General features: G+C 38.3%; 1 protein-coding gene across 16 annotated transcripts in view; it reads left to right on the top strand.

Annotated features, from left to right (window-relative positions):
* The window catches only part of atp2b2 (ATPase plasma membrane Ca2+ transporting 2), a 127,876-nt gene that overhangs the window by 88,646 nt on the left and 21,722 nt on the right, over positions 1-17,508 (top strand). For all 16 annotated transcript variants that reach the window (XM_082533183.1, XM_082533182.1, XM_082533180.1 and 13 more), the window contains 4 exons: positions 1,529-1,570; positions 5,132-5,296; positions 8,348-8,562; positions 8,976-9,218. In XM_082533183.1, coding sequence (XP_082389309.1) covers positions 1,529-1,570; positions 5,132-5,296; positions 8,348-8,562; positions 8,976-9,218 — 665 coding nt within the window. The remainder of the gene's footprint in view (positions 1-1,528; positions 1,571-5,131; positions 5,297-8,347; positions 8,563-8,975; positions 9,219-17,508) is intronic.

Raw genomic sequence — 17,508 nt, 5'->3', positions numbered from 1 at the left:
CAACCCCCTTTAGTCTGATGTCCCCTGAGGTCGCTTAGTGAAAATCCTCTATTTCTGTGTTAGCTGGACACAGTGCAAAACGATTAACTTCATTGTGGCACTGGGTTCTCTCTTATCTGTTTCCCCTTGGAGAGCAGCCCCAGTGTGTTTGTACCCAAGGCAGGAGTGGTAAGATTTGTGCTGTAATGGTGACCTTGTGCTATCCTGGGCTGGAACAAAGCGATTTGTCATCTTCAGCTTTATTGTGACTCCGGGGAAACTGGCTAAAGTGGAAGTGAAGGTGAAATGAACCAGCTCTGGTCTGATGGTCTTACAGCTCTACCTGAACAATTTGTGACATTTATGTACAAATCCCTGAAAGACAGATTTGGTCAACTTTCTGGCCTGCCTTCCACCGACTCCAAAAATAATGGGATCAAAGCTGCAGTACAAAATAAAATGCTTCTTCTTTTTTTGGCACACTGTGTATCTATTTTGTTTGAAAGTGCAAGACGCTTTACTAGATGCTTAGTCTTATCTTTCACCGGCTGCAAAATAACATATATTTTTACTTCTAACAAGGTCTTTCACAGCTCAATTAGACTACCCCCAAGTTGACTGTATAACTTAAAACAGCACTGTGCGATTAAAGTGCACATTTAAATTAAGTTAACTCCTTTTGAGAAGAATCCAACAGCATAATAAATTCATTGTCTCCAAACTTATTTCAGTTTTCTTCCAGTTGTTCTTATGTAACTTCACCATGTGGGAGGCTTTCCCTTCAGGCTCTCTCTTTCTCCCTCTGTATTGTTCACATTTCCAGTCTGCTTCCCTTTAAGTGTGTGATCGTGTGATCTTGCATGCCTGAACTTTCCTCTTATGCATGCTGTCTCTTGTTTCTGTGTACTGTACGTGTGCTTTTGGTGTACCCTCTCTCACTGTCAGTGTTTGGTGTAATGCCTTATCTGCTGTTTGTCTTATATCTCATTTGATAACCCGACAATTTGATTCATGTTGTTGCTAATGTTGCGTGGAATTGCCTGTGCTCACAGTGTGAGTATGTCATTCAAAACAATACAAAGAAAATGAAGAGATTTTTTAAAAAGTGCTATTTTAAATGTGAATTTTACATCACACTTAATATACTTTGAAGAATTTCTTTCTTTTTTTTTAATTTAGAAAGGCCCATTAATTGATTTTAATTACCTAATTAATTTCTTATGCAATGAAATAAAGTGTATCAAAACAATGGTTTCTCCCATTTTGTAGTAGTCTACACAGCAGTATGTCAGTGATCTGTTAGAATAACCCGTTTAGTACGTTTTAGTCTTTCTAACTCCTTGTCAGCTGTTGTAGCTACTAGTTGCATCACTTGCTTATCACAAGCCTTTCTATGTGACTGTCACAGAGATGTATTAAAAGTCATTTTCCTGTCTCCCTGTTTGTGAATTTTGGTTCTCATTGTTTGTGCTGTCTCTGTGGTGATAATTTGTTGACCTGTCTGCCTTGGTTATTTTTGTTGTTGTTGTCTTGTATGTCTCCATCATAGGTAAAATGCAAGATGGCAATATGGAGAGCAACCAGATTAAAGGTAACCAAACCATATCTTTCACTCTCTCCTCTTCCTCCCCCTCCTCCTCCTTCCTTTTCCTCTTCTCATCTCTTCCCTTTTATGGTGTGTAGCGTAAGCTCTGGGTCAAATGCAGGTTACTTTATTTTTATCAGCCCAGATTGTTCTTAATAATGGTCTCTTTAAGCGTTGTGCAGTGCTAATTCAGACTGGATTCTGCTCATTTTTGTGACTGAAGTCTATTGCAGGCTGAAGCCAATCCCAGACACTGTATGTGTTGGAAGGAATTAGACCTTTTATTTGACCCAGGTTTTACCCACAGTCAAATTATGTTAGACATCCCGCTCTTTCCCACTGTCTGTCACTGCTGTGTCGTCCCTGGTCTGTTGTTCTGTTCTTCTTGTTGTTTTGTTGGCTCATCTTGGTCTTTCTGAGAAAATAGCAACCTGTCCCTCAACTATCCCCTGTCAGCCTTAGCCAAGTCGCCTTTTATCCAGGGACACCGACAAGTGTCCTCTCTATAATAAAGTTTTCCTTACAGAATTTGATTTAAATTGGTGTCAGATTAAAGGGATCCTCTTTCATTTTTATTTATTGTTTGGTCTCTGTAGGGGTGTGGGTAATGCTGATTTATATTATATCAGGTTAGACTTTGGAAAGAAAGCACATAACACAAACACCATAGGGATTTCTTCAAATAGTGTAATGTGGCTGACAGTCACAAACCACTAGGCAATTAATTTCTCGAAAATATTAAACAAAAAACAAGCTGCTACTGCTCTCAGATTTTTCATACAAAGGTTTCATTAGAGGTATGTTAACCTTAGCTCTGCTGATTGATTTAGTAATGATGTAGTAGCTGCTTGTCACATGCTTATTTGATGATGTCAATAAAGGTGTGACAACATATAATAGAAATGATTAATTATTATATTGTTAAACTTTGTTAATCTTTCCATAAATATAGGAAATATGTGGAAAATAACTCAAAGAAGACTGTTTCATGAGTAAACAAGAAGCATTCAGAGAGTACAAACCAATGCCAAGCCAGCTCACACGAGGCGGTATCCATGTTTAAGAAAGCAGTCTTTTATTTTACATATATTCTATTTGCTTTCTTTGTTCTTTTTAAACTTACTTCAAGAAGTTTGTAGTGCAGTAAAAATAATGTACTTTGGGCAATTCTTAATCTTAATATGATATTTAGAATCCCAATATAACAGTATAATTTAAGGCAGTAAGATTTTAAGCATATTTTTAAAGATCAAAGACATTTTATGAAAGATTGACCTTTTTTGACCTTGAAGATGAGGTCGGGGGTCCTGAAGTATTGTGATTTTAGAATCCTCATATATCATTCCTTATATGGTGTCAATGAAAACAATGGCAGTAATTTATTAGCTCTTCATAGGATTATTGTCACTTTGACCTTTAGATCAATCTATTGACCTTGAAGTAAAGGTCAGAGGTGAAATGTGACATGATTTATTAAATCTTGATATGGTGCTTTCTACATGTTGATATACTGTACACACCACACTTTTAAGAGTCATAGTTTCTAAGTTATAATGTTTTTAGTCAATTTTCGACCAATAAATCATTAAGTTGACCTTGAAGATTTTGGTGGATGTAAGCCAAATTGTAATGGATTGTTAACATGACCTTACTCTACACCCCTTAATGTAATGTAAGCATTTATTAGTGAAGGCGATGTGTATAGTATATACTATTTTATGCTTCTTGACAATATGGGTATCTGCAAGCCTTGATTTCATGGCAAATATAATAAAAGCATGGTTATATAGAATAATAGACACAAGCTGAAGAAAATCCCTATCTTCAAAGAATAGGCACAAATTAATACTTTCCTATAGTAAAACTGTGGGGTGTGGTATGATTACGATGATAATTATTGCTAGAACGCTATTTAAAGAACAAACAGTCTCTTTCAGAAGATGGACTTTAGTCAAGAGTGTTTTAATTTTAAGTAATGCTCTTCTCCTGAATCCACCTGGATACGGGCGATATACTCTGTCTTGTGTCGAGGGGGTGAAAAAAACAAAATGCGCAACCGGAGAGTATGACAAATGCTCAACATTAAAAGGTTTTTCATGACCATCAAACAAATGCCTCATTGTGATTGGGAAACTGGGCTGAAATGATTCTTGGTAATGGCTTACATTAACAGAGAGGTTCACTTAATGTGTCTTTTCAAGGGGAGAGCACAAGAGATGGGGTAAGGTAATCGTGGACTGGTTTTACTGCCTAAGAGGTCCCCCCCCCCCCCCCCCCCACACGTACACAGACACACACAGAGGACTTTGCATTTATCAAATCATAAAATTTCATAACGTACATAAAATATCAAATACACTTTAAGTGGGAGTAGAAATTGCATATATATATTTTACATGGGCCAAAATATGTCTTAGACAACAGTCTTTAACAGCCCCTTTGAGTTGAATTGATTTTACTTTCACTGTGTTATCTTTGTGTTCCAGTCTACTCCATATGCATTATTTCAGTTAAATGTATAGTCCTACTGATTATACTGTCTTACGTGATTATTAAAAACACACTTTTCAAAATTTCAGATACGTTAACTGATTATTTTGCTAGAAAAGACCCTTTTTTCACTGGGTTTCAACACTACTGCCAACTATCATGAGTTCGAACATTACTCAACTGATTAGGCCCAAGATATATTTCTGGCAATCAAGTTCATCATATCACTAGGAGCTTGTCTACAAATTGTTCTCAGTGGGGGGGGAAAAGAAAACACAATTAAAGACTTGAGCAGTTTTATGCCCATTTTGTAGATAAAAGCCTAATACACTGATTTTGAATTGTTCACATTACCTGAAACAACAACCCAAATATCAGCAATTACAATTCATCCTGAGAAACAATGACTGTAATATCTGAAAATAAGTTTTTCTATCATTTAATGAAGCGATCAAAAATTACGATTTTAGATTTAAGTCATTTTGTTTGCATGGTGTGAAGGCAAAGACTTGAATTAAACCTTCAGTGAGTTTTACGCTAAAAAGAAGATATTTACTTCTCATGTTTATGTAGTTTATCTTTTACTTTTTTCTTGACTTCAAATTGTGCTCTTCCTCACTATTATTTTGTATTTTTATATACAGTACAGGAAGTGTAATTTTCACATGGTATAAATGATCCTGAAATGATCAGCAGACTTCTAAATACTCTGAAGGTCTAGATTTTAAGATAGTTAATGTATGAATAATTTACGGTAAATATGTTTTTTTGATGAACGATGGGAAGAATAAGTGTGTCTCTTATACTATGTTATATGCTATAAAAGTGCAACATGTTTTAGTTTTCTTACACATCATACAGTAAGATGGTCAGAGCCAAGCAAAATCTCATTGGATGTAGTTATTTTTTCTTGGTTTTAAGTCTAAACTGTTTGCCTGTGCCGAATGGTACTGGTGCGAGTAGCACACCTGGGTGTTAAGTGAAGTCCCTCTTCCTCCTCATTTTATTGGTCTAATCTCCTTATCTAACACTGGTGCTGTCTGTTTTTTGTTGTTTTTTTTATTGTTGTGTTTACAGTGAAGAAGCAGGATGGAGCAGCTGCCATGGAGATGCAGCCTCTAAAGAGTGCTGAAGGCGGAGAGGCTGATGAGAAAGAGAGGAAGAAAGTGTCAGCTCCGAAGAAAGAGAAGTCTGTGCTGCAAGGGAAGCTGACCAAACTGGCTGTCCAGATTGGCAAAGCAGGTACAACAAATTGCACACAGACAAGTCTATCATTCAGTCACGCAGATAGATCCGGGGAAAAAAGAGGCACTAAACCATCATCCTGTCCATCAAAGTTGCACAGATAAGACTGCTTTTTATTTGTTTGAAGCAATCAAAGGAGTTTAGAAGAAACCTAAGGTATCTGAATTACAGAGCTCTGGAAGAGTGTGTTCAGTGTTTTGTTTTGTTTTTCCCCTCTGCCCTTGAGAAACTGCTGAATCATTGTACTAGTAGAAACAGAGATTTTGTCATGCTGGTCGCCCAGTTTTGCAATGTTACACACAATATCATAAAATGTTGTTTCTAATATAATTTAGGGTAGGGTTTAGGCCACTGAGGAGCTGATGTGAGGCACATTTGCAGCATGTGAGTCCTTTCAAATGAAGGTAACACATCGAGAAAACAGGACCAGTGTGAATATCGTAATTTGCTTTTCTTAATCTGCCGCGTTTTCTCAGAAATCTTTAACCTTTAGTGCACCAAATAATACCTGTTTTTAAATAACTGTTTGATTTTTCTCCCAGACATTCATATACCACGACAGGCCTGCTTGGGTAACAAGTGACTGCATAAATGTTTTAGTTCCAGCTTCATCAAAATAAGTGAGATTTCCCTTTACACAATCAGCTCACTATATTGGGCCAGCCATTTTGAGTAGGGATTCAAATCTGTTACTGCCTGCAGTGCAAAGGTAATCCACAAGTGGGCAGATTGTTGGGAAGTATTAATTATGTTGATAACATACAGGCCTCGAAAGCTTGAGTGTACAAATGGTGCTTCTGTCCTTAAAAGCTGTTTAGGAAGTTAAGTAAACAGAGCTTCCAGTGTGCTCTAGTTCTTATTTCTCCTTGTAAAGAGTTGAAGGTTTACAGCTTCAAGAAGTCCCTGTTTCTACAGTGTGCTGTTACATCAAACTGTTGGCCTGAGTGATGGAATGAGGACACTGTGTCAGAACAGTGAAATACCAAGGATGGATTAGCATACAAGCAGTGCTTGTAAGATCATGTGGCATATTGGGGAAAATACTGGAACTTCAGCATCTGTGTGTCTTAAAAAGCCACACCCAAAATGTAGCTATTAGCTGTCCTCCTTTAACAAGCTGAGAAAGAATAAAGACTGCAAATAGTTGCTTTTATTAACATTTAACTTTCATAATTAGATAGTTATGGCCATTAAAACATGCCCAAAGTTTATAATAATGAGATAAGCATGTAAACATATATAAATATGTGAGCCAAATGCACAGCCTTCAGTACATAGAAAATGATCCAATGCTCTTAATTATGTTTGCGACAAGCTGCCCCAAAACTGTGGTTTTCTTGATCAATTTATGTATATGTTCTTGCATGACAAGCACCATATAATTAGTATTATAAGCTTTTAATGTACTCCAACATACAAACAGTCAACTATGCATGGAGATATACAGTTCTCAGGAATACAGTTTTACCAGCTATGATACCATCAATGTTTCTGACAGCATACATTTTCCACTTCAGTAAGCTTTTCAGCACATGCCTATTAAAAGGGGCTCGTTTTGATAAAGATATATTAGATGTATCAGTCATGAAAATATTATGTCAGCCCAAGCAGGCAATGAGGACAAACGGTGTACCAAATGGAGTCATCCAACTGTTTTTATTTATTTCATTAAATGTTTATGCTGACAAACAGGGCATACCACGCCTCAGTATGATTCCCAGTATTGACCAATCATAAGTAAATGTTCTTTTAGGAATGGGGGAATTAAAGAACCAGTAGCCAAGGCTAGGCTGGAGGGCTGAAGGGCTGAAGGGATCCACAACACTTAAAAAATGTTCTCAACCCTCATAAATATGAAGCAATAAGTTTGAGTAAAATGCAACTGAAATATATAAAGTTAAAGGTTTATTTATTCGTATAACTGTCATTATGGAAAATTCCATTTTCATTAAGGGAAATATGTTTGGTATAACATCAGTGTTTACCAGTCAAGTTAATTTATTTTGACCAGATTTGACCAAATTAAAATTATTGTTTTACATTTTACTCATGTAACTAAATTGCATGGAGATTTTTCATGCAATCAAATTACTTAAAGTCAGCATTTTCAGCATAAATATTTCTGAGTGTAAGCAGCATGAAATGCTGTAATTGCAATATAGACTTTTTTTTAAAACTGTGACTCAGCTGAGTTAGTGTACCAGAATAAAAAAAAAGTTTATTAAAGTTGGAAAAATTACAACTCCTACAACATAATTACGTTCCCCTCCCATAGGTGCATGAATGAAATCCATCTCCATTATTCAGTTAGGTTTAAGTTACAGCTTTTTCCTACCCTAGCTTTTTTGTTTTTTGAACATTTATCATCTTGCAGTTCCTGCATTCAGGTAATTCATCTTAACCAGCATATTTATCATTTCAGTTTTTTTCAGCAGCAGGCAGTTTAAAGTAATAAAAATGTCATAGATTTTGGAACCACCCTTTTAGTTCCTGGCAATAACAGCTTGTCAGATCTGGCAATAAGGTGCTTTGGCTGTCAAACCTGTGTTTCACTATGTGTTTGCCACACAGAGTTTAGCTTAACAGTGATTACTGAGTGAAAATTGAGCACTGGAAAAGGGAGGGTAGCTTGCTCACCTAGCTAGACCTCACTGATCAGTCAGAGTTTTCCTGACACTGATACACATTAATATAACATATATTATTCCTTTGATAAATTATTTTATCTATGAATTTAGTCAACTCAGATTTTAGGCAACTCACAGCAACAACACACTGAGTTAAGTCCCGTGTGTGGCCATTCTCTGTGGAGTCATCATAAAGCGCTTGGCACTAGGAAGGACTTGAGCTGCTCACCACATGCCGCACTGATGGATCGAGTAAGCAAACTGAGTAACCGGATTTGTCCACAGTCATCAGTAAAGTGTAGAAAAGCGATTCTCTGCTTAGACTCCTGTATCAAACTGTTCCCCTCTATAGTTTTGTTTGATTACATGCCTCACTTTGCCATTCCTTTCCTCAGCTAATACTCGCCGTACTTTTCACCAGGTTTGCTCATGTCAGCCATTACAGTCATCATCCTGGTCCTGTACTTTGCCATTGACAACTTTGTGATGCAGAAGCACCCTTGGATGCCTGAGTGCACTCCTATCTACATCCAGTACTTTGTCAAGTTCTTCATCATTGGTGTAACTGTTTTGGTGGTGGCTGTCCCAGAGGGACTGCCGCTGGCTGTCACCATCTCCTTGGCTTATTCTGTTAAGGTAAGGTAACTTTTAAGCATTGTAAGACTCCATGGTCTCACATTTGTCATTAATAGATTTGTTATGTAGTTAGATATTGTTGTTTTTCTTTGTCTTTGCATATGCAAATGTGTGCACCTTTCACAGAGATGAGACTTACATGCATACTTGAGGATTCAGGGCAATTAATTCTCCCAGCTGTGTTAATGTGCTTATTTTATTCACAGCAGCAAATATGTAAATAATTCAATTAAGTCTGACTGTGCAAAGAATTACATTTTTTTTGAATGACATGAATCAAATTAAAATGTTATATGTACCGACATGTACGGTGGCCATTTTTGCCACTGAAAGTTAAGCAGTGTGAGGCTCGGGATAGGCACTTTATTGAAAAAAAATACTTTAAAATGGACCACATTGTTTTCTACCAACAGAAAATGATGAAAGACAACAACCTGGTGCGTCACTTGGATGCATGTGAAACAATGGGCAACGCTACAGCCATCTGTTCTGACAAGACAGGCACGCTAACCACCAACCGCATGACAGCTGTGCAGTTATACGTTGGTGATGTACATTACAAAGAGATACCAGATCCTGGAGTCCTGCCACCCAAGTCATTGGATTTACTTGTCAATTCCATCTCAATTAACAGCGCCTATACCACAAAGATACTGGTAAGTCTTAGAGAACACAGTTAATGTATAAGTATAAAGTTAAGTGAATATTTGAATAACTTATCTGTCACTTTTATATACCAATTCATGCTTGATGCTCTCCGTGAACCAATATTTGGGCTATTGTACTGTACTACACTCAGAGAAGATAAACCTATATTATCCTGGGTTAGCTTCTTAGATTTCAGCTTACTCTGTGTAAACAGTGACACCATATGATGGGAGCAACCCTGAAACAGCGAGACAGCTCTGCAGTGCTTTCTTTTTGGCTAAGCAGGCAGGCAGTGTCCTTGGCTGCTGCTTTAGATTCATTAGGCATTCACTCAACTTGTCACCTTGAGAACGGTTGTGTAATTTTGTCTTATCTGATATTCAGAGCATAGCAGACTGTAATTGAATCCAATCTGTCTAAGTGCTGGAGATGTTCTCCTGTCTATAGTGAATGCAGCAAGGAGACATTTTCTCTAAGCCAATTAGACCTGCATTCAATAAGAAATACATAGATATATGGAGAAACACACTCATGCTGTTTCGTATTCTAATCACAGAAAATGTGACTAGTCTGCATGGAAATCTTGTCCAGGACACAGGTCTGAAACATTATTTGCATGATAAAGCGCTTGGTTAAACAATCTAAAAGCAATGATTGCCAAGATTAGCATGTCTTCAGCCTGTTGGAACAACATGCCTGAGTAATCCATTTCCTGGCATGTAGACTCACCTGCACACACACACACACACACACACACACACACACACACACACACACACACACACACACACACACACACACACTGTTTGTGCCGATCTATTTGTCACCATCCTTGTAAACTCCTGTAGAGTCTATTCATTGATGGTTGACCAACTGACAAATGCCCTTATGGAACAGTGAGCTGAGCAATTAGGACATCTGTGAACGAAGAATCCAACAGATTTCACTTCCTACCTTTCAAGGCACAAATACTGTGCTTTCACTTTCGGAGACATTGTAAGTGCAGGGACATGGGTCCTGAATGGAAATCTATGAGAGAATTTTGCAACATTAAAGCTAGTGTTTGTCCTTCCCCTGCTACCCAAAGAACCGATCAAAAACTGAACCAGTAAACATATGTGGCAGTCATGTTTTTGATCACGTGAACACACAATGGAGTTTCATTATTAAATTAAAGATGAAGGTAGGTGTACTAATGGGAGTTATAGCATTTGTTCAAGTGATTAAGCACAGATGCTGCCTGGCTGTACTAAGGATTTACTCAATAATGAGCCTTTAATGCTGTGAAACTTTAGGTATAAACCTTAGAGGGGGGGAAAATGTTTTTAAAAACTTATTTTAGAGTATAGTTTCTACATGTGCATTTTTCTGTCTCTTAGAGCGTTGATAATAAATGGTTATCTCTCTTACAATTTATTTAGATAGCTCTAAAAAACTGCGTAGATCTTTTGCAAAGATAGCTTTGAGTGCAAAACATGCTACCAGAATGATTTTGGTTGGTCACCTGTGTCTACTATCATTTCAACTTTTCATTTTTTTTATTTGTAAAATTTACTGATAGACAGTAGATTGAATTCAGTCATTTTTGCCATACAATTACCCTTCTTATCATAATGCCAAGTAGTACAGAGATCTGCTTGTGTCCCTTTAATACTAGTTTACAGTATTGAACTATATTGCCAAAAGTATTCACTCATCCATCCAAGTTGTTGAATTCAGGTGATACAATCACTTCCATGGTCACAGGTGTATAAAACCAATCACCTGGCCATGCAGACTGCTTCTACAAAGTGAAGGAATGGGTCGCTCTCAGTATATCAGTGAATTCCAGCATGTTACTGTGATGGGATGCCACCTGAGCAACAAGTCTAGGCATTAAATTTCCTCGCTACTAAATAGTCAGCTGTTAGTGGCATTATAACAAAGTGGAGGAGATTGGGAATGACAGTGACCCAACCATGAAGTGGTAGACCATGTAAAATGGATCAGTGGATGGTCACCAACTTTCTGCAGAGTCAGTCACTACAAACCTTCAAACCTCATGTAGCCTTCAGATTAGCTTAAGAACATTGCGTAGAGAGCTTTATGGAATGTGTTTCCATGGCGAGAAGCTGCATCCAAGCCTCACATCATCAAGCCCAATGCAAAGGGTCTGGTGGGATTGGTTCTCTGGAGTGACGAATCAAGTTTCTCTGTCTGGTAATACTACAGATGTGTCTGGGTTTGGCAGTTGCCAGAAGAGCAGTACTTGTCTGACGGCATTGTTCCAAGTATAAAGTTTGGTGGAGAGGGGATTATGGTGTGGGGATGTTTTTCAGGAGATGGGGTCGACCCCTTAGTTCCAGAGATCATCTTAAAGTTTCAGCATACCAAGATATTTTGGACAATTTCATCCTCCAACTTATTATTGGGAACAGTTTGAGGAAGGTCCCTTCCTGTTTCAACACCAGTGCACAAAGCAAGGTCCATAAAGACATAGAGGAGCAAGTTTGGCCAGCGCAAAGTCTTGACCTCAACCCCATAAAGCACCTTTGGGATTTGAGACAGCGAGCCAGGCCTTCTTATCCAACATCACTGTCTGACCTCACAAATGCTCTTCTGGAAAAATGATCAAAAATTCCCATAAATGCACTCTGAAACCTTGTGGAAATCCTTCCCAGAAGAGTTGAAGTTGTTATAGCAGCAAAGGGTGGGCCAACATTATATTAAATCCTACAGAGTAAGAATGAGATGTCACTCGTGTGCAAATGGCAAATGAATATTTCTTTTTTGTCACAGCCACAGGCTACATTTCAATCTGCACTCAGTATATAAATGGTCCTTTGATTTGCTCAGTAAGTATTACATTTCCACATTAACTCCACTTCTCAAATACCAAATAATGATACTGCATTTGACCAGGACCCAAACCTGTGTTGTAATTAAGACCACTTAAGCGTAATCTAAGCAGGCTTGAGACTGAGTTAGACTGAATCAAAATCAGGTCATTTCCAATTTTAAGCACTGTAAAGTTTTTGACATTGTTAACTGTTTGTTTGTGTGTGTGTGTTTTTTTATAATCACTGTCAAATGTAATGGAGCTTTAGTTTTAGAAAAACTTTCAATTACATAGGAACAGGACATTCTTGTGGTTCCAGTTTAATACTGTGTGTTCTGAACAGATTACGGTTTGTTTTCTTTCAGCACAAACTGATGAGGTAAATTAGTCCAAACCTGTCAATATTTGCTAGAATTGTGATTACCACTCTGAAAAAAAAAACATGATTAATTAAAAGCCCTCACATGAGAGGATTGCATATTTTCTCATAGCTTTGCATATAACTACAATTTAGGATGAGTATACTTGATACATTGTGGAAGATGCACTAGTGGGTCATGCAAATTACAGTACAGTAAATGGGCAAGAAAGGCCAAAGCAGGCAGACCAGACAAAAAAACAAACAAACTTAAGAGGAGACTGAGACCTCAATCCTGTCACAGTAACTAAGAGGGGGGGGGGGGGGGGGGGGAAACAGCAAGTCTTCAAATGCGGGTGAATATTTCTTGTCACATACAGTAGTAAACAATGAGAGTGAGGTTGACTTAGTTTCCTTTTCCCACAGCATATTTCTACTAAGATGTACCACAGTTACAAGATGTTATCCCTTAGAAAAATCTGGAGAAATGCTTTGCAGCATTAGATCAGGCTATTGTACTTCTATAGCTGCTTAGCTCAATGGAATTAAGCACTAGCAGAGCACAGCTTATACACTGGGGATTAAGCAGTACATTTACTTCTTTCCAGATCTTTTCATTCGCAAGACGTGACCTCACGCATTGAAAGACAAATTAAACTTAATGATACTAACTTACATACCTTTAAGTTCGTAACTTGCCAGCTTGTGTAAATACAGGATCGTCTGTCTGCCTACAACTTACTGTAGCTAAGACTACATTTATACATCTATATCTTTATGTAGACTTAGATAAATGCACGGTATATAAATGTACAATTATAGTACAGAATATAACATATAAATAGTATAAAAATAACATATGTTGTGTTATTTGAGAATGAATAAAAGGAAAGATAAAGTATGGTGTGAAGTACAATGTAATTAAGGAATGAAGTGAATTCACAAAGCAAGATACAGCAGGAAGCTTTTCTGAGGAATATTTAGTCCATCCTTCTTTGCCTCCCCCAGCCGCCCCCACTCCCTCAGCACCACTCCAGGCCTGCAGTATGCTGGCTGGTGTGTTCTTATATAAGAGGCCAATCCTGTGGGAAGCCAGGATAGCTATGGAAGTCTTTGATGGCCACCACACAAAGGCAAAGAGGCAGGCTTTGATACTCATATCAGTCCCCCTATTGCCTCTCTGGCGTCATAATACAGCCACTGGTATAGCTCTGGTTCATCTGTCAGCACATACAGATTGCTGTATAAAGTGGAAAAGCCTCTTACTCAAGGGAGGAAGTTCGTACGCACTTACACAATGAAACCCTGCACATGGACAGTCGCACATGCTCATTGATCTGGCTTGTATTCATGTTTTCAAAGTATTCATTAATGCATACTGTAAATACATCTTGGTTGCAATGACGTCAATACACAAACGTCATTTCCAAGAACATGCATCATCCCTAATGGCAATACCTGCAAAGGACTGGAATTTTCTTTTTGTCCTTTACCTTTTGTTCTTTTAGTTTTTCATTAGGTGTTTGAAATATTAACATAGTCTGTAATGTACAGGAAGGCTGTGTGTAGACACTTGTGAAGGGGCATACATATATATGACACACACATCTGTCATTTCAGGGATAGTGACATTGTAGGAGGTATTGAGATCACAGGTGTTTATTCGCGCAGCACAGTGGTGTGTGTTTAGCATGGTTGTGTGAGTGTCCTGGGAGCTCAGTTTCATGTAGCTTCAACCACCTGCTCAGGTCATTATTCCGGTCAGGGACAAGAGAGGTAGATAATGCTCCCGTACAAACAAAAAGAGGACAGAAATAAAACTCTGAAGTATATGTTGGAGAACAAATGTCACGTAAAAGGGTTGGCAATGTTCCTATAAATTTATTCAACAGAATGTGTCTGCTGATTTGTAGATTTTAGAAAAACAATATTCAGTTTATGTCTACTTGTCGCTCTACAACAAACAGTTTGTAATTAAAATGAACTTTCTTCTTCTTGTTCTCTAGTAAGTGGTGATATCTTGATATAATTAGCTGTTGCTCACAGTACTTGTGTCATCTGGACATTGCATGCTTGCATGCTTGTTTGCGCAAAAGGAAGGGAGAGTATTTTGGATGTCTTTAGCTTGAAGCACCCAGCCTCTTATGTTTGGAATATTTTGGGAAACTGAGAAGACAGATACACAGCACAACTATGGCCAACAGACTTCTCTTCTCTTCTCTTCTCTTCTCTTCTCTTCTCTTCTCTTCTCTTCTCTTCTCTTCTCTTCTCTTCTCTTCTCTTCTCTTCTCTTCTCTTCTCTTCTCTTCTCTTCTCTTCTCAGCATTTACTTGACAGTGCTGCTGAGATGACAGTGACGGGATTTGTCATCACATTAGAATGACAGTGTTTTGATGTTTCACGGGCATGGGACTGTATTTCTATGTCACTTTACATAATATATTTAATTTTAGTTTTTAGGAGAGCAGCATCAATTGAATACTTAGAAGAGTCAAACGTAAGGCAAATTGCAGTAAAACCAATGATATTTTATCAAGTTGCATCAATTTGTATAGTAATTGTTGTATAATATATAGCAGTAACAACAACAACATAGCACGGTTTACTTGCCAAAAAGACGGCCAGATATCCCGTGTGAATCATGAATATTTTTTTGTATTTGTTACAGCATGTTGACAAAGAATTTTGCCAGTGATTCGACTGAAACAATCTAATTAATAAACTGCCAATCACTCATCAAAGCCAATGCCCGGGGTAATACAAGAGTCCATATTTGGAATGTTATCAGTCTGAGAAACACATGATTGAAACACATGATTGCATGTGCATCAACAGAAATCAAACTATGTCAAGGCAAATTTCAGGGCACAATTACCTGTTAATATTCAATTCAATTTTATTTATATAGCACCAAATCGCAACAGCCATCACCTCAAGGCACTTCATATTGTAAGGTAAAGACCCTGTGGCTACAATGTAGCTTGCCATCGCCAGTGTGTGAATGTGTGTGTGAATGGGTGAATGACTGAATGTAGTGTAAAGCGCTTTGGGGTCCTTAGGGACTAGAAAAGCGCTATACAAATGCAGGCCATTTACAATAATGCAGAGAACAATCAGATGTTCCCCAATGAGCAAGTACTTGGCGACAGTGGGAAGGAAAACTCCCTTTTAACAGGAAGAAACTGTTAAGAACCAGGTTTAGGGAGGGGCAGCCATCTGCGACAACTGGTTCTGGGTAAGGGGAGGAAGAGAGGACAAAAGAGACTGTGGAAGAAGGCACACTGTTCATTATTATTATTATTAGTTGTAGTAGTATCGGTTTTATTAGTATTGGTGGTGGGTGTAGGGTCAGTAGTAAAGTATATTTACTAGATGCTGATTCTGTGTATTATGACTGCCTTGTGCTTTTGCAGTAGTCAGAAATCTGCAGTAGAGAGGCAAGTAAAGAATATAATGAGACGGAGAAACGAATATGGAGAGAGGGGGATTCAATATGTAGAGAAGAGGCAGTGAAATGCAAAGTAAGGATACATGCAAATCAGGATGGAAAAAGAAAGGGAAACACAAGAGAAAAGACACTCGCGTGACAAGTGTCCTCATCATGCCCTGGAAGACTGTGTTACTGCCCCCCCAGCACTCCTCCAGGCCTTAGCCCAGTTGGCTGTTAGAGTCATGCAGCGAGCAAGGATATCATCTACTCCTACATGCAAAGAGAAAAGAAAAAAAGAAAAGAGAAAAAAGAAGGCGTGGGCTGAGGAGGTGGAGCACCTTGTAAGAGACTGGGACAGCATAAAATGAGAACAGAAAGTCATCCAAAACAACAAAGCAGGATAGGACTAGAGTGTGAATAAAAAATGGGGGGGTCGGTGAAATAAAGGCGGTGTAACTAAAGTAGGAAAAGATTGCAGAGAGAGCATGATAAGGGAGTTGGAAGGAGCAGGAGGGCTGGATTAAGGAGAGCCCCAGGTGGAAAAGGAAGTAAAGTTGCCAGCACTCCCTCTGGCATATGTCCTTGCCTGCAGGAACACCCAAGGACTAGGGAGAGGGCAGCTGGTCGTTAGCCATGTCCAGGCCAGGGTGTGCCAACAGTTGTCTCGTCATGCCAACACTGGGCATCCCATGCCAGAAAGCGTCCTTGTTCGTAGAAACCGACGTCAAGCTAAACCTCTGCGGAATCTCTGAGAATACAAGGCAGCGGTGTTTGTGGCTGTCTTCTGTTTATTATCTGTTTACTCACTGCTTTTCCTGCTGTCTTGTTTTGTTATTGAGGTAGCTGTAAATTCCTTTTATTCTCCGCAATACTCTTCTGCTGGAACAGGAGTTGTGCCAGTAGCTAAGCTGAAGTTGAAATAGCTGTCATTTAAATTAACAAACATGGTTAAGTATTTACTGCTCTAATATACTGTATTTGGATTGATGGATGGATGGGTGGATGGACTATGAAGGCAGCCATTACACAACATTTAAATGGAGTAGTGACTGTTTTCTGTATGATTTAGTTGATCTAAAAGTTACCATTTATTTTTTATACACTGTGCGTTTCTCATTTTGGTCATTTTGTTCAGTCATTTTCATTTTAGAGGTTTAACTTGATTTGGTCTTCTGGCTGGGAGCCTATTCTACCAAACACTTAGCAGACAGGGCAGATGAGGCCATTTGTTCCATCTCCTCATTTGCCAATGACAGGCAGTGTCTTCCTGATATAATCATTGGTCATTAGTAAAAGGCATTAATTCTGTTATTTACCATAAACTCTGTATAAAGTATTTATGCTCTTGTCTGTGTCTGTGAGACATACAGCTAGATAAAAACCAGATATGTCAAATTACTAGGTGAGGATGGGCCAGTCTTCTGATTGGGTTTTAATGATTAATGAGATTTTAGACGACTTTTTCAGCTGGGTCCACTGGCTCTCAACAGCTGCAAGGATAAGTAAAAAAAAATGCCTCAGCCTGAATTAATCAATATCCAATATTCGATAGTCAAGAAGGTCAGAAATATTGAGCTCAAAATATGAGCCTCTAAAGCAAATATTGATAGCAGATACAGTGCTTAACAAATTTATTAGGACCCCTGCCATAAAAACGAGACAACACAAATGTTTTAAAAATCTGTCAAAAAC

The sequence above is a fragment of the Aulonocara stuartgranti genome (genome assembly GCF_965226115.1).
Source record: "Aulonocara stuartgranti genome assembly, chromosome: 5".
Taxonomy (NCBI): domain Eukaryota; kingdom Metazoa; phylum Chordata; class Actinopteri; order Cichliformes; family Cichlidae; genus Aulonocara; species Aulonocara stuartgranti.
The sequence above is the reverse complement of the archived record's forward strand: the minus strand, read 5'-3'. Positions and strand labels throughout refer to the sequence as shown.